At 36.1% G+C, this 25,827-nt stretch overlaps 1 protein-coding gene and 1 long non-coding RNA gene across 3 annotated transcripts in view; one reads left to right on the forward strand and one right to left on the reverse strand.

The window, feature by feature from the left end:
* LOC144448788 (uncharacterized) overlaps positions 1–25,827 on the forward strand; it is an 87,230-nt gene that overhangs the window by 10,954 nt on the left and 50,449 nt on the right. For both annotated transcript variants that reach the window (XM_078139077.1, XM_078139078.1), the window contains exon 2: positions 15,937–16,311. In XM_078139077.1, the coding sequence (XP_077995203.1) occupies positions 15,937–16,311 (375 nt within the window). The remainder of the gene's footprint in view (positions 1–15,936; positions 16,312–25,827) is intronic.
* LOC144448789 (uncharacterized) overlaps positions 1–25,827 on the reverse strand; it is a 42,877-nt gene that overhangs the window by 3,970 nt on the left and 13,080 nt on the right. Inside the window, exons 3-4 of the long non-coding RNA XR_013482133.1 lie at positions 16,305–16,435; positions 3,759–4,037 (exon numbers count right to left, since the gene is read on the reverse strand). This is a non-coding gene — a long non-coding RNA (uncharacterized LOC144448789). The remainder of the gene's footprint in view (positions 1–3,758; positions 4,038–16,304; positions 16,436–25,827) is intronic.

Here is a 25,827-nt window from a genome sequence, read left to right on the forward strand (position 1 = left end):
GGATTCATATTTGCCTCGAGACTTGTCATGGTGTTAGATTGTTACTGTTTCAAGAAGCTCCCTATCCACCAAGAGCTTCTTGAGATAGTAACCAAGACAAGTGTCTGGACTAGGGTTCATATTACAAAATGTTTTTGCCCAGAAAGTGAAAAATTATTGAGAATATTCCCACTTGTGTATTCAGAATTGTGATGTGTTCCTGTTGTCAAAATGTGGCAAGGAATGCATTGCATTATGGGTTAAGATTATGAAATGTGCTACTTCCTATCCTTCTCAGAAGGCTTGAATGGTCTCGTGATGCCAAGGACAAGAGTCAAGTGCATAAAGAAATGTGTTACCCAAGTACAAATAGGGGTCCCATATATGTCATGTACAGTAGTGTCATGGTTGCTTAGTGAGCCAAAAATCTTTAATAGTATTTTGATTAAGAAGTAAGGTTGTTGTTAATCTCCTGTGGATTGAGTAGTGTTGTGGGTGTGAAGTATCTTTTGATGTGGTTGTTGATGAAAGATCTGTGTATGCACAAGTCTCATGAGGATGAATGGCTAGTGAAAGCACCTCAGTCTCCATTAGATCGTCATGACAGCTACATACGCAACTACATTGTAGGCGATGTCTCATGGGAAATGATCGGTCTACGAATCTATGTATATAAAATCCACCTTCTGTCTACACTCTTATTTGTCTATATTGTTCGTATATATGACTATTCACTTTGCGTCGAAAGAAGATGCAAAGATGTGATTCTCCCCTTTTGTGACTGACTGACTGCAAGGTGCTGTGCTGAGTACATTTGTATGTGTTAAGTCTGGTACATTGAACATCTACAAAAAAAAAGCTAGTTGACTCAGATTTGATTACAAGTGTAACCGTTGTGACCCAGTTGGGTGCGGACTGAACAGACTTAGTATGTTTATGATTTTAAGAATATCACTTGTCTCATGTACTGACTGAAATAAACATGTACCTTATACAGTCAATTTTAGTCTGACTAGTTACACCAGGGTATTCACACACTTGGATGTCCACAGCTGTATGTTACTATTGGAGAAGGTTTTGATTGTAATACATTTATATAAGAGTGGTCTTGCCACTTGCAATTTTAGCACAACTTGTCTGGTCAGAGGGAAAAGGGGAAATGGAAACGGGAAATATTTTGAATAAGCTGAGGTGTAAAATAAGATAGAGGATTGTCAGTGCTGAGACTTACAATCTTGGTGTTACATGTACTCTGTGTTTCTTGAGATAATAAAACCAAACATATCCCTGGGCTAGCTAGAGGGGAGTCACAATGAATTATGTAGCTATCTACTCTTGAAAGAGAATTTTGAAATTACCCAGCCTCAAACAACTGATGTTTGAAAAGTGAAATTTACTTTCCAGCAGTGTGCCATACTATGTCAGTCATCAATAAACTTGTGATGTAAGTCTGAAAGTATAGATATCGCATGTTATGCTTAGTTGCTGGGGACTGACTGAAGAGGATGTGCGTGCTGTTGTATTATAAAACCCAAACCGATTCAAAAACAAGGGACATGTATGTCCTATTTGATATTGTGTCCTGCTAGGGACACAGTGTCACCTAAATTGGCACAGTTGTTGTGCTGTATAGTTGCGTGGTGATGTAACTCAGAACCAGTGAATTTTTTGTAATAGTACACTGACCCTAAAAGTAAAAGTGTATGGTGTTTACATACAGCCCAATTATTTAAGTTAAGATTAGGGTTAGGATTTGGGTATGAATATAAACTGTCTGGCAAAGCTACAGATGAATAGAAAAAGTTGGTCCTGAACGAAAGACCTACATGTAGTCTAGATCTAATCTTGGTATCAAGTTATCTCTTTAACTCAGAGATCTTGAGATTTGATGACACAGATAGCACTAGACTAAAGAGAGATCTTGAGATTTGATGCCATGGATAGCACTAGACTAAAGAGAGAGAGCTTGAGATTTGATGCCACAGATAGCACTAGACTAAAGAGAGATCTTGAGATTTGATACCACAGATAGCACTAGACTAAAGAGAGATCTTGAGATTTGATACCACAGTTAGCACTAGACTAAAGAGAGATCTTGAGATTTGATGCCATGGATAGCACTAGACTAAAGAAAGATCTTGAGATTTGATGCCATGGATAGCACTAGACTAAAGAGAGATCTTGAGATTTGATGCCAGGATAGCACTAGACTAAAGAGAGATCTTGAGATTTGATGCCAGGATAGCACTAGACTAAAGAGAGATCTTGAGATTTGATGCCAGGATAGCACTAGACTAAAGAGAGATCTTGAGATTTGATGCCAGGATAGCACTAGACTAAAGAGAGATCTTGAGATTTGATGCCAGGATAGCACTAGACTAAAGAGAGATCTTGAGATTTGATGCCATGGATAGCACTAGACTAGAGAGAGATCTTGAGATTTGATGCCAGGATAGCACTAGACTAGAGAGAGATCTTGAGATTTGATGCCAGGATAGCACTAGACTAGAGAGAGATCTTGAGATTTGATGCCAGGATAGCACTAGACTAAAGAGAGATCTTGAGATTTGATGCCATGGATAGCACTCGACTACAGAGATTTGATGCCATGGATAGCACTAGACTAAAGAGAGATCTTGAGATTTGATACCACAGATAGCGCTAGACTAAAGAGAGATCTTGAGATTTGATGCCATGGATAGCACTAGACTAAAGAGAGATCTTGAGATTTGATGCCATGGATAGCACTAGACTAAAGAGAGATCTTGAGATTTGATGCCATGGATAGCATTGTCGCTAGTGAAACTGATTTAATCCATACAACCCAACTGCATGATAGTCATAATACTAAGGGGATACAAATATCAATAGGTTCTTGAAAGTGTTTAATAAAGTAATTGGAATCTCTCCATTTATATAGAGACTTCAGAAACCCCTGCATGGCTCTAGACTTTGGTTTGCTATCAGCTGACTCAACATACTGGTGATCGACACTGTCAAGCCACATATCCACGTCTCTGTGCCACATACTCTTTTGTCTGTTAATAGGTCCAGAATTGAGGGAGGTGACACATTTTTAGATGGGAACAAAGTACACACAAAGACACACACACACACCACAATGTGAGTTTAGAACCAGCAAAGTTTTGTAGTCTCTGGAAAGTTGGCATACAAAGTAATCCATGCATTAAAATTCTTGGGAATGTTTCCATGTTTGTATACATGCATGGGTTCACTTTTATACAAAATGAGCCAGGCTTTGTCAGTGACTAGGGCATGGAATGTGAACAGATTAGCCAGTTCGGTTTACACCACATATTTTAAATACACATCATCAAGGGGTTCTTCAGTATGAAACTGTCATCACATACCGTACTCGAGATGCTGTTGTTGACGATCCACTGCTCAATGGGCAGGTTTTTCCGTGGTCAATTTTCTACTCATTGTGATTTCACAGAAAAAAAATGATGATATCCGGCCATGATCAAAGAAAAAATATGTTGACTATAGTCATGTTCATTTCATAGAAAAACAGAGACAATATTCAGTCATGATCAAAGAGCAAATGTGCTGCCGTATGACATTTACGGACTGAATTTACGAGATTCTAAATAAAAGGGAATAGTCAAAATAATAATAATAATAATAATAATAATAGAAAATAACATGTTTTGAAAATAACCAATTCAAGCTTCTTAAAATGCAAAACTCAATTTATCAAGTTCTAAGTTGTCATGGTTACCATTGAGTCAAAAAAAGTAGAAAATAAGAGTGCTTACATGCACTTGCATGGAAATCTTCATGATGTCTGTTGCTATGGAAACCATGTCTCCATCTATGTCATCCCTTTCATCATCCCTATGATAATGTTGCTATGGAAACCATGTCTACATGTATCAACTGTCATATCAGTTACATCTTCACCTCAATAGTTATGTCTGTTGCTATAGAATCCAAGTCTACATCTGTCCCATCGGTTACTACATCTTCATCTCAAGGGTGATGTCTGTTGCTATGGAAACCAAGTCTACTGTCGGTACTTAACCCTTAAATATGACCTTAAATTTAAAAAAAAAAAAAAATATCATGGGATTTATTTTAAGAGGTTGTAAAGAGAGAATGAGATATTCTTGATTAAGGCTTTGAGTAGCATCAGGTTGCAGTGCCTGGCAGGGTGGCCAGGTCAGTAAAGCCTAAGAATAACATTTGAATTTAGAGTTTGTGATGTCGTCTAGTTTCACTACACTCATGCTGTCAGGATGAAGTCAGGAATACGTGTTTTGTGTTGGGGACTATTGTACTTTTCACCGAATTTCCGTGTCAAGTCACTGTACTTTAAATTCTTAACCGTTGTATAACCCTATTGAAAACAGCTAGGAGTCAAGAGAACTGACAGTACGTACTCTATTGAAGACAAGAATCAGACAAACTGTATATTGATTATTATGAATAACACGCTGTTCAGGACGAGAATATGACAATTACATGCAAGTCATACATTATATAAAGTTGAGCCATTTCCTTAAGTACATGTATTAAGTTGTAAAATAAATCACTCTGTGTTGGGGATTAGAATCGGATGAGTCACACGTCCAGTGGTAAAGTTGAATTGGATCAGAAATACTACGATTGTAATTTGACTTCTTGATTGTGTTGGAGAAGTACAGTCTGGTGATTTCTGCATACACCAGTTTAGAATACAGTGTTAAGGTTATAGAGTAGTGTGGAGAGAGAGAGAAGGGGGGGGGGCTGATGAAAATAACAGTTTAATCAAAGTACAAAATGTAGGTGGAAGATCCTTTAATAGGGGTATTGGAATGGTTCTACCGTGAAATGTGGGATATATCACTTCTGTCGTGTAGTGTGTGTGGATGATTGGTACTGACAATGTTTGTTAATTGTTCATGGCGTATACATGTACTTGTTATCTAGCCATGCTTTACTGGAAAGACTTGAAGTGTCTTGAAATGGACCTGGTTAAGGATACAAGTGTCTTGAAATGGACACAGTTCCTAAGAGTCTTGAGATGAACCTGGTTCCATGCTACAAGTGTCTTGAAATGGACCTGGTTCCATGCTACAAGTGTTGAAATGGACACAGTTCTATGCTACAAGTGTGTTGAAATGGACCTGGTTACAAGCTACACAAATGTCTTGAAATGGACACAGTTTCAGGCTACACATACAAGTGCCTTGAAATGGACCTGGTCCCAGGCTACAAGTGTCTTGAAATAGGCATAGTTCCAGGCTACAAGTGTCTTTTAAATGGGCCTACAATGTCTTGAAATTGACATGGTTGTAGGCTACAAGTTCACACACCAATGATTGTATAATGTGCCCTGGGCTGGTAACATCAACTGTGAAATGTTGTTTACCCTGTACTTTAATAAAATCACTCCACTAAACCACCTGCTCCCAAACTTACAAATTGGTGAAAAAATGATGCACATAAAATTATACTATAAGTTATAGAATTACTAACAAATTTTCTGTATCATTATATTCTAATTTTTACACCATTGATATAATTTTTAGTAATATTGATGTTATTGTCATGCATGGGTTAGTCGTGGTGGTGGTAGCATTCATCCATATAAACCTTCAATCCATTCAACCAGTACTAGAGATGTCACATCGTGAACTCAATCAATCCATCACTTCATTTATTCGTTTCCTAATACACGTACCTCAGTCCATCCATCCATCCATCCATCCATCCATCCATCCATCCATAGAGGAATTCACACATGAAATCAGACTGTAGTCATGTTTACCTTGTCAGAGTCCATTGTGGAGGTCTTTACTCTATCTGTTAGTAAATGACTTTGAGCCAGTTGTTGATTTAACAATAAATCAAATAGCTATGGACTTTGATGTCACTGAAGACTGAGATAAACTTTAGTTGAGGCTTGCCCTGGAGTGTCGCAACTTTATTCACACCTGAGTCCATTTTGTTCTACACCTCTTGATTTTATGATTACATTTGGATTATCGGGTCAGATCAGCTGTGGGTACTGAAGATGACAAATGCATTGTTTATGAACCATATGTTTGTCTCTGAATCCAGAATGGGAGACAAGAATTTGTATATTTCGTGAGGTTGAACACGTATGCATATACGCCAGGTGTGTATGTATGATTATTGGCTATGTACTTTGTATTTCCCCTCGAGGTGAATTCTGATTCCGTTCCAATACCTACATTTTGTATAGCCAAGTATGCTGCAAAGTCAACTGGGGAAAGTAAATGCCAAGTGTTAAATGGCATCAAGTAAAGTGTTAAAAACGTGGCCATGAACCAAGTTATAGAGCACTTCCTTTTTGCCAAACTTACACTAAATATTTAACATTGTAATTTGTAAGCATCATACATCTACATGTACATGTATACATTTAGTTTTAAGTTATATTTGATTTCAGTCTTTGATCTTCATATCTGAAATGTTTCTGGATTTTAAAGAAAACTGGTAAACAATGTAAAAATAATCATTACTGTTGACATCCTTGCAATAAAGCCAGTAGTATTGTGGATGAAAAACACAAACATGGTCATAAAAAAAAACCTTTGTGTTTATTCAGTTTACTGAAAAAATTATGGACATAAATATGTGAGAATCAGTTTTAAGTTTTAATGCTGCATAACAGTCATGAAAAGATGTACATTTATGTGATTCTAAATGGAGAGTCCATCATTACCCAACTTGTAATTATTCAAAGCAGTGTGAATTTTGTCATCATTTTATACATGTACATGTACATTAACATGCAATGATTCTTAAAGGCCCAGAATTCATTCCCAGACTCTCACATCCTGCTGTGTTATCAGTGGAGCCATAATGGTTGATAGGATCATTCTTTAGTTCAGAACCAACTTTTTCTAATACATAACTCTGCTAAACAACTGATTTTCACACCTAAATCTGAACTCAAAAGTGACATGAGCCTGAAAGTACACCTGGCATTTAGAGAATCTTTCACCTTTTGGAGAATACAAATGTAAATATAAAAGTACACAAGGCTTTGCCACACAGTAAGTTGATGGGAAATATATCTGTAACCGATCCACGTATCTGTGAGACAATCTAATGTAGACAGGTATCCAAGTAGCAACGGAATGTCACTTCTTTAGTTACAAAAAATTTGAAGTCCATCTGTTGAATGGCAACATAAAATAGTAAAGTATGAAGTTAACATAACCTTACGGCGTGTAAATAACTTGTCAGTACCTTTTAATGAGAACGCCAGCTCTCTTAAATTCCTCTTTTTGCCTTCCATCTCTTCAACTGCTCTTTCAAAATGCAATTCACATGTGGGTGTCAAATCTATCCATTAAACCGATGCCAGTAATACAGATGTAAACTTTCTATGTTTCATCAGTTATCATTAATGTACGTGTTGGAATGTGACTCAAGCTTCGTTATTTGATAATAAATTATTATTTGTATTTCAAATTGCGGATTCGTTTGGAAATATAATATGATTACTTTGTAAAATTAGTAATGGAATTCATCGTCTAGACTGTATCAAGTATAATGGACCCTGTAAATCATGTGTGTAATTTGCACATGAAAGTTCATTTATTCAATTAAAATATTTCTAGGTCGATTTATCATTGTATTAATACACAGGTTTGCAATGTACGTTTTGCCAAGTTAATTGCATACAGGTAATGCATTCTGGCATTGAGTTCATTTTGTGTTCAGTGTTTCAGATTGATGATGATAATTAACGAGAATACGCCAATTTGATATCAAGAAATGGATAATAGCGGAAATATGTCGATAATTAGAGAAACGTAATTTGTACGCGTCAAGGAAGTATCAAGGAAGTATGGTATTTGTCTTGGAGATGAAATATTTGTTCCTGACACCATCGAGCATGAATCTGCAGATGCTAAAAACCTCTGTCGTGTTTCTTGTAACGTTGATTAAGATCTTTAGAGTTGAAAGACCTTTAGTTTCTCTTCAACGTTTTAATATTTGATGTAAGTGTTTCCTGCCAAAGTTTTTCATTTCCTTTGGTTAATGGTCAACAACCTGATTATTGATTTCTACGCAATTTTCAAACCTCGTCGATTTCCTTTGTTTATTTCCAAAGGTTATCATGAGGTCTATAACTTTGGTTGTAAAACAGCCTGTGTGTATTGCCTTGTTTGGCTGATTCAAGCCGGATAAGTTTGCCCCTGAAGACTTGTATATGCGATATTAGAAGCTAAATGCTGATTGCAGCCAATTCTTTAACAGATGGCCATGTACAAATCATTGAACTTAAAAGGAAAACAGAGATCAAAAAAAAAATAGTAAAAGCAGTACATGTAGGTCATGTCAATCAATGCCATCCTGTCATAAATACATGTATATACTGAGTGACCTGGAGCAGAACTTCAAGATATCAGCATCATATCCATGCTGTTCTGTGAGATTATAGCAGTACAATTGTGTTACTTAAAGTAGAACAAGTGCCCCTGACCCCCAGCATCCCCACCCCCACCCCACACCCACACCCTCCACACACAGACATATTACTTCTTCACTGGCGTGTATATAGTCAGCTGCAAGTAAATAAAGCACAATATATGGCATTCACAATCACAGTGGAAATTAATCATCTCTAAGATTTGATAATTTCATTACAAATTTCTGTGCTTGGATTAATAGCTAGATTACCCGTATAATATATAATAATTTGACTATTTATTGGCTGAATCTGTGACTTGAAATAGGTAATTATTGAGCCGCTATTTCAGTAGTATACACAGATTTGAGTTACAGATTCAACCCAACCACAGGCTGACAAGTTACAACTGCAGACATCAGACCATTCATGAACGGAATCAGTGTTACAAACAAGGAAAGTAAACAAATAAATTGGATTAATAACACTTGGCACAGCATGTTTGAACAGCAGAGACTTGTATTACAATTCATGGTTTGATAAGAACATTTAATGGCCTCTTTATGTGTACATGAAATGCCAGGGGAACTGGAAATTTGTTTGTGAACTTGAACTATTATGTATTAAAGAGGCCATACAACTGTTCTTGTCAGATGATGGAATGTAATACAAGTCGCTGTACATCCAAGATGTTGTGTCAAGTGTTAGTATAACCCAATATATTCAGTTGTTTACTTTCACTGTTTGTAACTGGTTCTGTTCATCAAGGGTCTGATGTCAGTTGTTGTAATACCCAACTTGCAGTACATGCATGTAAAATGTAGACCAGACCAATGTACTTTGCTATGATCATCATGTATTTGTCAAGTACAAATATAGTCTAGAGACATACAATGAGAAAGGACCTGTCTATCACCAAACTCATGTTTGTCATCACAACCTCCATGTTGTAGAGTGTACAGTTTTCATAAGCCATTCAGTGCAGTGTACACATCTCTTTTGATGTGGGAGTGATTGCAATGATTACCAGTATTAATGTACAAATACACAGCATGAGAGTTGTCCCATGAGAAAAGTATAGAAATGTTGTATTATGTATAGTTATACAAAGGAAATGAAGGCTAGGTCGTTCTACTTTCCTGTCAGGCTATTTGTTTGGTTGATGGATTCAAACCATTTGTGCAAAATTCATGGCATTTTGAAAATGTGTAGTCCGTTACTTTGCCTTATTTCATTTGCCCTACCCTAAAAGTTGTGTATATGTGTTGTTTATGTGACATGTTATGACCAGTTCCTAGACTAGTCCAAATATTTCAAGAAAATTTGCGCAAGAAAAGCATTTTCTGATTCTTTATCTCCCCCTACACACACAAGTATTTCAAAATTTCTGTATCAAATATCATGAAACTGATAAAGAGTTTGTCACCTTGAACTCAACACTTTCCCACAGTAAATAAGAATATATATCTATCATTAGAATAGAATGAAACTCTGCCTTTTCTTTGAAACAATATCTGTACATGTAACATCATCTTTTGGTTTAGATAAAAGACATACATGTACAGTGGATTTCAAAATACCATTCAGCTTCTCTGTTTGATAACAGCCATACAGAGATCATGCTACACTTACATTGATTTTTAAATACAATGTAGCAAGGTTGCAATTTATTGTTACATTTAGTCTGAATGAAATGAAATCAACGATTTAGACCAACTTACTGCAACAAGACGTAGACACATGGGCACCAATGTTTTGATGCCTACATTTGATTTCTGCATGGTATGTGGCACATAAGTTCATTTCATTTAGACAAAATGTTGCAAGAAACTCGGTATTCATTCAATCTTGCTATCTTAAAGTGTAGCATGTGTAGTTTCTTATTGATGTTTGCGTGATTGAATCAAACAGAGTCGGTGAATGGTATTTTGAAATCGGCTGTAAATTAATAAAATATTTTTTTCTTATAATCCATCCTCTCCTTGTTTTTATGGCAATCTGTTTTGAAAGTTTAGTCAGTGGAGTACATTGTAAATGAAAACTTACACATTGATGGGCTCATTTTCATGTATAGTATTTAGAATGAAAAGAAAGAGAACAAAATTTTAACTAAGTGTTCATTGAAAACTCTTGGGCCTGCGTAACGGCATTTGAGTGGGACTATCTGAAGGGTATGAAAATAGATATGAATATTACCACCTTGGTCGGCCACTTGGTGAATGGGAGCCATTGCAGGAAAAGGGTTTTAAAGTCCAGCTTACAGAATGGCATACATGTACATGTAAAGTCATATGACTCTATTCTGCAATTTGTCTCATTCCTCCTCCTATTATGGACTGTGTGTCGTAATTGAGCCCCCAAAATTACACTCTGTCTTCAGCAGGTCTAAGTGTGTAGTACATTGTACAACATCACCATCACATTTGTCAAAACACAAATTCAGGATATTGTTTCTTTTCAAAAGAAGCACTATTAAGAATTAAAAAATTTTGAGTTCAGAGATTTTGATATTAGTTTTAGTATTGGCAAAGATCTGGATCAGTGTCCCAATAAAGACCTTTTTGTTTTGTGGGGTAAGGAAGAATTAGCCAACACGTAGTAGATTCCTTCAACAAACCACTTGTACTGTAATGACCCCTTCAACCTGACCAAAATGCCACACACACACACATACTGCAGTGCATGTGGTAAATATGATAGGTCCTGCAGTTATTATTGTAGAGCCATGAGACGGGCTGAGCTTCCATCAACCCACCAAAATACCATGAACCAGGTCCAGAACCCATAAACCTCCCATAGTGCCATGAATCTGGTCCAGATCCATTAAACTCCCTAATCGAACCAGGTCCAGATCCCACAAACCCTCTAAAGTACCATGACCAGGTCCAGATTGCATGAACCCCCATACCATCATGAACCAGGACTAGATCCCATAAACCCCTTATAATAGCACTACATGTACATGTGTGAGCTGTATACATGTACAAAAATGTATGAGCTAGAGACATCTACATGTACATGTCGGTCAAACAAACCCACTAGTGTACATACAGTATGTATAATACATGATGTATACTGTGAACCTGTAGCAGCAGCTCCTGCATACATCACACATCTAGATTGACATTTATACATACAATGGTGTACGTGCAATGAACCAGGCCAAGTAACTCCCTTTGTACATTTTGTACTTTGTAGTATTTGTGCTGTGAACCCGGCCTAGATCCCATATTGACATGTTACGGGTCAGTGCACTCAAAATAGAGTTGTGAATTTTAATAATAGTGAACGATGTACATACATGTACATGTATATAAACATTGGGTACAGTCTAAGTAAGAAATTAATTACTTTTAGAAATGTCTTTTTTGTGGACAATTGACAAATTTTGAAAATGTGCGTTCCGAAATATTGGTGCCAATTAGTGTAACATCCACAACTACATGTAGGACTAGACTGTTCAAAAATACTTTTGATATATGTGAATCTGTTAGAGCTCTGAAATTGTCTTTGCTCATATTTCATTGCTCACATTATAGGCACTGAGAAAAAACATCTCTGGTTCGTTCATTCATTCCAGCGTCAAATTAAATTTACTTTCATTTAATGGACAGTTACCTCTCTCGCCCATTTATGCTGACACCCGCTGACATGTTCAGCAAAGGCGTACTTCCCCATTGTACATTGAACTACGTAAAAGCACTGTGCTCTGAGCTGTCGGTAGCTCTTAACAATCAAATCTAATGTAATGCTATGACAGAGCGTGCAATAAAGGGTTTCTTAGATAAAAGTAGCATTGAAATAGGGGCTCTGTTTGCAGGATATACTTACGGGCGTCAAACACAATAAGAGGCTAGGCTTTTGACATTTTTTCTACATCTTACAGGGTCAGTAAAGAATAGAAAATGTGTCCATGACACACTAAAGTGTAGAGGGGATTTACTGTGATACAAACTTTACACTGTGGATTTTCTGGATCAGATTTCAAGGATTTAGGAATTAGTAGTCTGGTCATGTTCTGCAGCCAGACACTTCAAGAGTTGTAATAGGTTCAACGACCTTACGACAACTCAACTCTGAAAACAAATATTGTAAACATTTGTAAACCAAACCGGGACTTTTTTTTGTAAAAAAAAAACCAACAAATTTTTGCGGTTGTAAACTTTCAACTTTCATCGGAAAGGTAAACCAGATACAAGAAAGAGTAAGAATGGGGGAAGTACAAATGTAGGGGTAAGAAAACGATATTTTCTGTAGTGACATGAGTGTAAAACTGATTGATTTATTCTGTATAGTTTATTACTGTATGTTTGTTTTTCCATCAGACCGATGAATATGAAAACAACAAAACCTAATTTGTGACTTTGTAATTCTGATCAAATGTTTGTGGAAAGAATTCTGTAAAAGCAATTTTGTGAAAATACAGGTGTACAAGTGTGATGTGCTACTTACAATTTATTATTAATAAAGTGTTGAATTAATGATAAGGATGGAAAGTGATTACTATAACCTTGAAATTTTCAAGGTTATGTTGAAAGTGGAATATTATGAGTGTTTAGGGGTGAGATCAACAGTTCAATATAGGATAAAAACTAAATTCTTATAAAAAGTTATAAATGTACATATTGTAGGCCTCAGACCCCCCCCCCCCCCCCTCCTTCTAACTACATCGGCCAAAATTAACAATGTTTCAAACAGCACAACCAATTTCAAATCTGTATGTAGTAGTAGTATGTAGTGCTATGCATACAAAACCAGTATGTAGTGAGTAAAAAATAGTTCTTTGCCGACACTTTACTTTATTTACTAATTTTTAATGCCATACATTTACTATAATAGCAAAAATTCTTCCATTTCTCAATTTGACTTTTTTTTGAAATAATTGTATTTAGGGGTACAAAACAGATCCATTCAAACTAAAATCATTTTTGTAGGTATCTGTTAACATTATATAAATAGGTCCATTTTTTGGATACCATCTAAAATTATGCACGAAAATCTCAATTGTCTCTGTTTGCTCAAAATGGAACGAATTTATAGAACAATTTATAAAAATACAGGTATATCATACAGACTAGTATTTGCCACTGAATAATTAATATATTTATGAATCAGGTTTTTAATTAGTTAATTAAAACAATGGTTGGTAAGGAACTGGTACCTGCAAGTTTTTGAAGGCTACATCAGTGTTACAAAATATCGTCATACATGTACATGTACTACTACCATCTAATGTGTGTACATCAACATTTTGTCCAGCTGTGTGAAACAGGTGACAGGGCATCACGTAGTCCGACAAATAATACCCTGATTACCATGGCAACACAGCTAATATTTGTAATACGTTCTCATCCAATATCAATTAAACCTTATGCCCTGTACATGTATGTGTACAATGTGTGATTTGTAAATATTTAAAAAAATAAAATAAATTCAAACATATGGTGGGGTGAATGTGTCAATTTGTATAATTACATGGCAGGGTATTGTATATTTGTGTAGTAGTCTTAGCTTCATGTTTTACTAGAATTTCAGAAAATTATTACAATTATAAGAGAAATGTGTGTCATTCAATTTTAATAAAAAAGAAAAGAATTAAATACATAAATTTTTATTATTAAATTTCAAACTGAGTTACTCGCATTCAAATTTCAGTTTTATTACAAGATTAATATAATAACTGTCATTTTTTTAAATGCTTTTCTAGTGACCTCATCCATTTTTGAAGCCAAAATTTCCTAGTTTTGAATTTTTGGTTTTAAGTTTACTCCAGCTTCAGTGTTATTACCAGATACCTAGGCACATGCAATAATTGTATATTTGCTGTATAATTTGTATACTAAATTCTGTCAGAATAGAAAAAAAGTAAATGACCACATTTCTTGCTTCTAAAGGTGTGCAGTTAACGTTCAAGCAACCAGTTGCATCTATAAAATTATGTATTAATGGCAGTAACTATACATGCACCCTAATTGTTATGATAACAAATTACAATGGATAGTAACTGAAAAGCCTTATAAAGCTGATACCAGCCAGCTCTTTGTAAAAATATCTACAGAACCCAATATGATGTTTTTAATAATAGCGCAATGGAATTTGCATCGTGTGGTTACCATGGCAACTATAGTGACCTAGCCCCATGTAGCTATACATCAATTGTGTTATCAAGCATATAATAATAAAGATATGTCTGCTCACCACTTCCATTTAATATACATGTATAGATTATTATATTAACATGGTTTTGTAATAGGATTCACTGTATACTACAAACAGACAGATCTATACTGTATACTACTGGTGTGTACTTAGGTGGCATTTGAGGTCACTTCATAATTAGAACCAGCTGAAGCTAGTCTAAACATATTATAACCACAGCAAAGGGCCTGGCTGCTGTTTATGGATGGTGGCTGAAGGTCTGTGGTTGGATACAGGAAGTTTAGGGACATCATTCTATGTATCAGTGTTCAGAATCGTGTTCATTAAAAGAAAAACACATACCATTTTGTGGTAACAGTTTTTATGACTTTCACAATGATAATTGTCGATTATTTTGACAGAGAAATGATTTTTGAATTTCACCTTTGAACTAGTCTCTAGGCTGAAAGCTCCAGTTGTTTTGAAGTCTATGTAATAACTGCTGGGTACTCAAGGGTTGAAGCATATTATGTAAACCACTGGGTACTCCAGGGTTGAAGCGTATTATGTAAACCACTGGGTACTCAAGGGTTGAAGCGTATTATGTAAACCACTGGGTACTCAAGGGTTGAAGCGTATTATGTAAACCACTGGGTACTCAAGGGTTGAAGCGTATTGTGTAAACCACTGGGTACTCAAGGGTTGAAGCGTATTATGTAAACCACTGGGTACTCAAGGGTTGAAGCGTATTATGTAAACCACTGGGTACTCAAGGGTTGAAGCGTATTATGTAAACCACTGGGTACTCAAGGGTTGAAGCATACATATTATGTAAGCGGAAACAATGAATATTTAGACAGTTGTGAGTCATTTTGATACAATTTACATTTATATGTAGTGTGGAGGAACTCAGTGAACCTTGCATTGATGTCATCAAAATATGAATTAATAAAAAAATTGATATCTAATAAAAGGGATTAATATTAATGCCAGTGAATTGATATAATATTAAGGTCATAAAAAATGTAATAAAATGGTGCACAGATGTAGGTTGGGAAAACAACAATGCGGTGGAGACACATACATGTACATCTACCAGTCACGTACATACATGTACAATGTATGCATTCATGCATGTGTGCAGACAGACAGACAGACAGACAGACAGACAGACTGACAGGTTAAAGCTTCTCCTCCTCCTCTTTCCTCCTCCCCTCCCCTTCCCCCTCCCCTTTTGCCCACCTGTCCATCACCATAAACCCCATATTCCCCAAAACTGTTTGGATTCTTAACATTTGCTCACCACATCTAGAATTGAGTATAAAATGTGAAAATATCATTTTAAATTATTCGTTGACATTCATAATTATTGGATTTTGTGAATTTTTCACGATTGATTACTTTCTTCTTTTTTGTTCTGTCCACAGCTTGATAATACCACTGATTACAGTGAAAGAAGAAAAATCCGATCGGCAATCCGAGGGTTGAAAAATACAAGAACCAATAACAACAACAACAACAATCTAACAGAATATGAGAAACCCAAAGCTACCTTTAGCTCAACTATCGACGGAGGGTCCAGACACCTCCATGTTGAAACCACAGTATCCAGATCCCATCACCATGGCAACATTGACAATGATGGAGAAGGCGGGGGTGATGATGATAGGGTACACAAGACTAGATACAGGAGGCGAATGCAAGCGGAGGAAGAGAGACAAAAAGCCTTGGAAGAAGAAAAAGAGGAGCACCCAAAGACGAAATTAGAAGATATAAATGATGAAGACGTACTTACAAAACTGGTAGGTGTTGTCGTGTTTTTTGATGTCCAAGATTAGCACCGTGTAATTCTTCGGACCACTACAATAAAACTGTGGTCACATTCTGATATCAGATTCTAATACTTCCTGGCTGAATGTTTATAAACTGGTAAGAAACAAAACACAAACAAACAAACTAAATAAAAAAGTGGGTAATGTAATGTACTAGTTTAGGATCTGTGCTTGGTAACGTTTACTTTGACTTTGTAAGTTCATGCCAGCCATTTGCCCAATGGTAATGACACAGCAGGCAGTAAGACTTTGATCCCATTATCTGTCTGGCTTCATTGATATAAAGTCAAATATTGAATTCAGATGTCAAAGCTAACATACAAATGTGGGTTCTTATTCAGGTAAAAAAGAAGACACTTTGGAAGAAGTTGTTCAGAATTAGCTATTTTTTATAGTCAATAATTTAACCCCATCTGACCTGATTTCCAAGTAGTGTATGTTTATAGTAGAGTTCATATGTAGTACATGTAGGGTCAGATTATAGTACAGGAGAAGGCTTGTATGGTGGCAGTGGTTAGCATGAATTATCTGTGTCTATTTTCTCATACATTATCGTTCAAAGGACACTTAGTTTTGACCTGTAAGTGTTCAATGATGGTTAGCTGCAAATTTTTATTGTTCAAGTACTGAGTACTGATGATAACAGGATGTGGGTACATTGTAAAGTGAGTGAATAGAATGGAGATCACAGGGTGGTGGGAATATGTACATTGGCATACTGAGGTTCACACTATAGATGTAGGTTCACTTGACCAAAATCTCTGTTGGCCACATGTTGCCTTGATTTATCAATCCAAGATAAACAGTTGCCTGTGTGTTGTACGATAATGATACAATGTACGTTTTTTATGTAGTATTTTCCCACAAGTGCTCAAAGCACTTCAATTATTAAACCTGGAACAGACCTGTAGTGCCACAACCGTGAAGACTTGATTTAACCCCATTAGGAGCATACAACCATACATTGTACTGTAAGTATTAGTGTATTGGGTCCTTGAAGTAACAATCTCTGTCCTACCAGGTCCCCATTTATACAGCTGGGTTAACCGAGGCCATGAATATGGTTCAGATCTTGCTTCAATAGGACACCAGCCAATTCGAAACTAATAGTAGTGTGCCTTCTAATGATAGTCAAATTTTGTTGCTGTGAGTCAAAATGATAAACACTGGCATTTCTTGTGAGTCTCCACATAGTAAGAGATACTACGGAGACACTAAATTTATCGCGTCACTAGAAATTGTGTGCATCAGTAGCACATTGGCATAGAGGGCACACTGGTGGATACGCTCAAACCAGAAATGTGCAGTTCATTAGCTAGTCTAGTTCCTATACAGTATTGTTATGATTTACACCTCCACCACGTTGGTATCCAGACTGTTCATTAGCCAGTACCTCTACTTTTGTAATCATTGCTTCCACCACAATCAACAGTGTGCAGATTACGAGCCGTTCACTCCAACTATTTGCCAACCATAAACTACACATGATTAGAATCTATTTACATTTTGAAATTCATTACAGGATACACAGGTCATAGAATGTCCGGTAGTATTTAAATACGACATTACTGTGATAAATTCTTTACATCAAAACAATCACACCAGCTCAGCCTAGGTAGTAGTAGCAAGATGAACATCAATACCCTTGATGTGTTTTTGGACTTAAACACTTCCCCAACACGACATTGTAAATTTGTCAGAATGATGGATTTACTTGAATTGATAGGGTACTTTAACTGGAGTCAAGGGCATGTCATTTCCAAAAGTTGTAGATCACCTGTATCGTCCACAAAAGAGAATTTCATGGTCCCACTGACCATTTAGCTAAGTTCCAAGGTTACAAATTTGTGTATGCAACTCAAAAGTCCTGAGCTTAAATTTATATCCCCCCCAAGTAAACATTGTCCTTTGAAGCGATTTATCAGTTTTGTGACCTCAATTTTGAGCCCATGACAGCTTGTTTCTGAATAGCTAACTGACCTTCAGTGGTTTTTAGTAGACAGTGTGTGTGTGCTTTGTGGTTGGTGGCTGTATGCTTAGTTTAACCGCATTACACTCATTTATGATGATTTAGCAAACGTTTTGTATTTGTTGAAGATTCTGAACAAGCCTGAGAATGACCATACAAGTACAGAGTTCAAAATGAAGTTATGAAAGTTAAAAAAAAATTAAACTTCTTGGGATTTGAAAAGAAGAAGGTAGCTTTTGTCGTCTGCTACTTTATCAATGTCACTGTGTCACAGCCATGAGCCAAGTCTTTGGATACCGAACACAACCTGTCTCCTAGAGTTGCTTATGTAAGTCCTGTCTGTGACATTTTTCAAGTAGGTTCATGGGAGGTTGATCGATGAGCCACATGTTTACTGATAACTTCACCTCCAATTGAACTAATTACAAAAGATAACTTTCAACCTGTGACACTTACTGGTACACTGATTTTGCATGGTATTTTTGATAATATTGATATTAATAATGACTTTTGATAAATAATATAAAAAATTTCCAGTTTTGTCTTAAAATTCAGCACATTAGTGTTAATAGAGTAATATCACAAAGCCGACACAGACTTGTCTTGTTCTCAATATCTCAAGGAGTCCACTGCACCAAACTTCTTGAGGTAGAGAAATCAAGACAAGTCTCTGGGCCAAGTAACACAACTGATATCTTCATACAATGACATGACCAATGGTTATACTTGTATGTGTATATCTGTCAGTAAATGTTTCCCCTGTAGGCAGGCTTGGTCAAACTGTCATTGCTTTATGTATTACATAGAGAAAATTAACCCACATATATATACAAGGTTGTTCAATGGAAATGAACTAGGATCAGTCCAAACTATACTTCTGACACACTGAAAATAGCCCTGTCCACATTTGATCCAGATCTAATCCAAATTAAACTGATCCCGATCACTTAAATCTGCATCGAAGCCACTTTCCATCCACACTAAAAAATTGAAAGATGGATTCGATTTGAATTAGCATACCTGTACATATGTACTAGCTTTGATTTGGATGACTTAATATCAAAAACTAATTCACTCGAGTACGTGCCTGTCCACACCAGGCCTAACTGATCGCGATCTGATTCGATGCGGATTGAAATGACCACCCAGAGTAGGCTTCGATCCGGATCAGTTAATTCAAATTAGATACAAATTAATCACAAGTATGGACAGGTAAGTCAGATTGGATCCGGATCAGATATTGTAGTATGGACAGGCTTTATGAGTTGACACCAGGGCTTGTCAGTGAGGCACGAAAATGGTTCCAAATTAATCTTCAATCAAATTCAATTGAGGTTCAGTTGTGTGCTGAAAATCTTCCACAGAGTGATAATGTTAAAAAAAATGCAATGTTGACCAATCAGATACTGGCAGTTCAAAGCCATAAATGCATATCATTTTATGCATATAAAGCTAAAACTATTCACATATTATGGTATATGATAGAGGAAGTACATCATAGTAAACACTGGAAACCATTGGTGCCTGGTTATAAAATGTAACAGAGAAGAACTAGAAAGTAGGCTATTATGTATACATGTATGTACATTATGCATAAAACAATCATAGAAACAGTATCAGGTACTTAGAGAAAATTTACGCAGATTAGTTATTTGTGATAACATAGTGGAAGTTGTTCATAATGGAAACTGTATTAGAAAGTGCCTGGTACAACGTGTAATCAGAGAGGAGCTACAAAGTATCTAGGCTATATTTATATGTACATATGCCAAAAGAATCATAGAATTATTTAGAGAAAATTACAACATTTATGCAGACTATTTTGGGTAGGATTATAAGGAAGTTGTTGACAATGGAAACTGTATTCAGAAAGTGCCTGGTATTAGTGTAATCAGAGACGAACTCCAAAGTATCTAGACTATATGTATGTATTATGTTCATATCCATATAACAGTCATAGAAGTATTTAGAGAAAATTACACCAGATTTATCGATGAAATTGTTGACAACGGAGACCAAAAGTGCCTGGTATAACATGTAATCAGAGAAGAAATTCGAAGTAGGCTATATCTACATCTGCATAAACAATCGTAGAAACACTAGCTTGGACATGTCATCAACTCGGAGTATTGGTCAATGAGTTATGGTTTGGTTGATATTATTAGATGTATTTTGATCACAGGGGCAGATGGAAAAATTACGACATTCCTTCAACTTTGTTAACAAGCTGGCACATACTGAGTCTGTTAAACTGTCAATAAGCTGTCTACCATCACCAAAATTAGTAGACAAATTTACTGCGATGAGATGGTGATATAATTTGTAATCGGCCGTCTTGAATAAAGTTACATGTGTGAAGATGACTGAAGATAGATTAGTTTACAATGTATGTAGACCAACATGGGAGCGAGTTTTCTGTTTGTTGTATGGATTTGGCATCAGTTTAATATTCTTTGATTCAAATGTGTAAAGGTATAGTTATTGTTGCATCATTACCAGCATGATTTAAATACTATACTGGAGTTTAGAAACTGTGTAATATGAAGGGAAGGGGGGGGGGGGGGGTCTGGTAAAATTTGAACAGGTTAATTGCCTTACCTTGCATTATATTTTGGTATTGAACCCTAGTAAAATGCCTGGGTAGGTAGATTTTGTACCTACATGCACTTTAATATCACACTGTGTATATAGTTCATTGTGTTTAAAGGGGAAAGAGAGCCCTCAAAAAATGTCTCCTCTTTTGACTTAATCAATTCTTGGTTTACTAGTTATTAGAGGGGGGGGGGGGAGGCATCATGATCGGTAGTTTTGCAGTGGGGTATACAACCTCCAACAATTAGACTGCCAGCATTTCTGTTGATATGTGAGTGTTAAATTTCATTCAAACTTTGCACAAAGATACAAAGTAATATGAAATAACAGTTGAATTTGAATGTATTTTGCACATTCGTACACAAGTTTTGACAATTTCTGAGTCTGACAGACTATAACTTGTATAAGGCAAAGACATGTATTAGTGCAATTTATACGTAGAAAATGTTCACTTTATATACATGTTCAAATTTATGTAGATCATTGTTTGAGCGATTCAAAGTTGATAGGCAGTGGCCTCAAAAGCAAATGTTTATTTATTTACACTGAGCTTATCAGATTGTTGAAGATATGACTTCAAACTTATCTAAACTTGTTAAGAGTACAGGTGATTGTGTATTTTATTGGTATCTCTCTAATCTTTTATTGTTATTCTGGTGATATTAATCTGACAAATTGAAGGTCAGATACTGATCAAGCTAATGATTACAGATCAGTGGACCCAGAGTGCACATGCACTTTTAAAGGCCCGGTTCAAGTTAGCGTTAGAAGTTAGGTGTAAAAAAAAAGGTGTCTGGCGGCGTTAACTAAAAGTAGGTCAAAACAATAGTATTATCCTGTGTAATCCCCCTTAATGCTTCATTGATAAGATAACACTAATGTGAGAACCTGGGATTGAAACCTTACCCTTTAAATGTCCATTTCAGGTTAAGTTTAGGTTAGGATTATAATTAAAGTGTGAAAAATAGTCGCCTACCAGAGCTTTACGTAGTAGATAAAGTTTGTTGTTTATGTGATAACAGTAATGTGAGAGCCGGGGATTGAAGCTTGGCCTTTAAATAAAGTCCCTCTACTGCTGTGGATTAATGTTAGGTGTGAAGAACAGTTGTCTGGCAGACATGTTGAAAAGAGTAAGGCCACAGCAAATAGAATGGTCATCTGGCTCCATTGATAAGATTAAATTAATCTGAGAATCTGGGATTGAGACTCTGGTCTTTAAAAAGCATTGTGTGCCATGAGAAACCATTGTGTATTGTGTGAAAACCAAACACAAGAAAGTGTTCCAGTAGCAGCGATATTTATAGTGGCGGGCAGCAAAGTTGACGAGGAACAAAGTGTCCTGAGTTACAGATACAAGTACTGGTAATCAGTTAGTACACACACCTGTAAAAAGAGTTTTCGAACTAAGGTCACTCTAGATGATAGTTTCCACTTCATTGACCCAAACCCAACCCATTGTTGTCGCAAACAGACAGACACCGTGCATTCAAAACCAGTCATCTGTAAAATGTACGATTATAGGCCGCCTGAAAACCAAAATGGGTATGTTTCCATGGACGGCCTTTAAAAGTTTAAAGGGAGGGTTGACAGTGATTTATTTCGAGGGGAAATCACCACATCAGGTTGCACAGACAAAAAGTCGTATCTACCTGTCTGTGCAAGGTAAAATGCTTCAAAATGCACATAGAACGTACGACATTTACATGTATGGTTATAAAAGTGTACACTCTTCTTGGCTTTGTCGATTTTGTCACTGTGAGTGTTGACAATGAGAACTCAATCGCGTGGATGTAATTAGGAGCGTTCCACACTTTGCTGCGATAGTAAAGGGTTGCCACAAAATCTACATGACTGTAGAAAGACTTAATCAGATTTATTGCGGTCAGTTATATAAGCAACAGAACTTGCTAAGCCACTTTGATGCATGACTCAATAATTGGTGAAAGTAATAAGCTGTTTGCATGACTTTTAAAGTGTCCAGCTTCAGGGTAAAACACCCGATGTTGAAAAAAACTGTACTTGGTGATGTCACCATTTTATTCGGAGGGTGTCTTGTTTTAGGACAACAAAGCTTTTAATTACAACAATGTTAATTAACTCTCTGGAAATTAATGAAAGAGGGACCAACAAAGACGTGGACAATAGATTAGAGAGATACAAGATACAAGATTAGATGTCAGATAGGTGAGATTAAACAGATTTAGAATTAAAATTAGGTTACAGTTAAATGATAAAATGTTGTATGTTCTGTCATGGCCGTTCTTCAATTAGACTACATGTAAGACGCATTGTGTTATTCAGTTCTATTCTACACCTGCCGACATCAGAACTTGGACGACTGGAACCTGTTACAAACAGGGAAGGTAAACAAATGAATTGCATTAGTAACATTTGGCACAGTATTTTGGAAGTACAGAGACTTGTATTACATTTCATCATTTGATAAGATTAGTTGTATGGCCTCTTTACATAATAGTTCACTTCAAATTTCCATTTCCCCTGGCATTTCATGTACACATAAAGAGGCCATTGAAAACTGTTCTTATCAAACCATGGTCTGTAACACAAGTCTCTGCTGTTCCAACATGCTGTGCCAAGTTCATTTGTTTACTTTCCCTGTTTGTAAAACGTTCTCTTCCGGTTGTTCAACAGTCTGATGTCGACAGTTGTAACAAGTTTTCTGACTGATATGCTGACATAACATTTCATATTGAACAGGTGACTGTACAAACTACACGTACATGTAGTTGGCTAAGTTGACTGTTTACCAACAAAATATGTTGGGGAAGTTTTTTTATCAGTCTGTATCAGGTGGTTGGCCATGTTGACTATTTACCAGCCAACAAATTGTGGAAATAGTTTGTCATTACATTGAACTTAACCTGTAATAAACCAAGCCCCGAGCGGTCCTCAAAGTGGTAACTAAGACAATGTCGTATCGTACTCTCTACTTTGAACTCAAAGTTGGTGAGATTAAGAAATAAACAAAAGATAACAAGACCAAAATAATCAAGATTTCACAAATTGATCTCATTTACAAGATATATGTAAGATACTGGTGTAGAAATGATACGAAAAATCTGGACATGTGCGCAACTCACAACAAATAACATAAACAAGATGGCGGACAAAGAGGAGTTTTTGAGTAATGATAAACTGTTTTACTAATGTGTGTTCTCAGTGCGTTGAAATTATACATCATCATAAACAGACAAAACGATCACATGATAATAACTCTTAATTGACACCCAGGAGAAGTCGATCACCACAAGTTTGATATACGGAAAATTTCTCAGGCATACAAGAACTGGTAGTGTAGTAAAATATAGCTGATATACATGGGGAAATGATTGTAATTGTTTGAATGGTAGCGTAGTCATGGTAACAAACATACATGGACATGTAGACTTATATAGAAAGTCAAAATTATATTAACAATCTACCGCAAACACTGGAAACACCACCAAACAAGTAGGAGTACTGATAACATCTGCTTTCAACTTTTTCAAATCTTCTTCCTGTTCATTTTTGTCATTTGAGAAGTTTCCATCTTTGTAACTTTTTATGACATGTTATGATGTATCGCATACTTATCTAAGTACTCTAATGACATGACATGATGTATTGTTCCCCTATATGGGGTAACATCTTGAATTGCAAGTCAAAGATGTCTGACTTTCTCAGTCAGTGATTTACTAGAGTGCTTTCTGGAGGCCAAATCTGTAAAAATTTATGGCCGGATTGTTTTGTGAACCACAGGAGAGCTTTAATGTTAGATGTACAAGTACATGTACACACTTAGTAGTAACACCAATACTGTAAATGTGTCAATACAGTGTCGTGTGCTGCAAATACAGATGGTGTGAAAATTTGTGTGTGATTTTTGAATCGAGGTTTAATAGTCTTTCACCATGTATATTCTGCTGCAGGCTGTTTTTTTCTCTGGATTGCTAACTGAATTACACTGGCTCTTTATCTATGGATAGAGGAAATAGAGAACAAACTAACAGAGTCACTGTACATGTAGATAGGCTAATTCTACTCTTTTAAAAGAACCCCTTTGATTGTGAACAGAACATGACCTTGGGAATCAAACATGTAGGGTTTTGAGCTGTAACCATGCCATTTATATAATGACAAAAAAAGTGAAAAGATCACAACATTTAGCAATTTTTTTTTGGTTTTCAGAAAATTGACCATACTTCATTTTGTAACTTTTATGGAGAGACATTTTGAATCCTAACTGAATAGTTTAGGACATGATATTCTTCCATTGCAAAATGTTCGAGATGATTCTATTTATGATTCAAATAATTCTAGAAAGGAGTACCGGGGGGTGGGGGTGGGGGTATAGCAAGATGTTTCTTGTCTTTACAACTACATGTACTGTTTATTCTTTAAAATGGCCATATGGATGACGAATGGGTATTTATTGTGGATTTTTAATTGATGAAAGAACTCTACTATGTTTTTATACTTGAAAAACTGATGTGACACAACATGTACATGTACAGAGTCTGTGTTTGTAACTCTGTAAATTGCAACAATTAAAAGAAAGCGTGAAAAGTTTGTATGTACGTACAATAACAAACTTTTCACTCATTTTGTAGCTTTTCACAGTTTATCCAATCACAACTATGAAATTAATCGATGTCGTTTCATAATATTTTTTGTCAGGTATAAAAACACAGGAGAGTTCTTTCACCAAATAAATACCCATTAGGCGTAAAAAAAATTGTTTCGTTCTGGTTACTCGACCCCCGCCTAGTTTTTCACTGCCGACCCTAAACCTTTAGTACGTATTTGAGAATAAAATAATAAAATCATGAAAATTGTGAAGTCTCGCAAGGAATAGTGGATGTGAAAACTGATGTCAACTTTAAAAGACAATATAAAACTGTTCTTCCAATCTGTAATGGCTGTAC

This window comes from Glandiceps talaboti, chromosome 18 (assembly GCF_964340395.1).
Source record: "Glandiceps talaboti chromosome 18, keGlaTala1.1, whole genome shotgun sequence".
NCBI lineage: Eukaryota > Metazoa > Hemichordata > Enteropneusta > Spengelidae > Glandiceps > Glandiceps talaboti.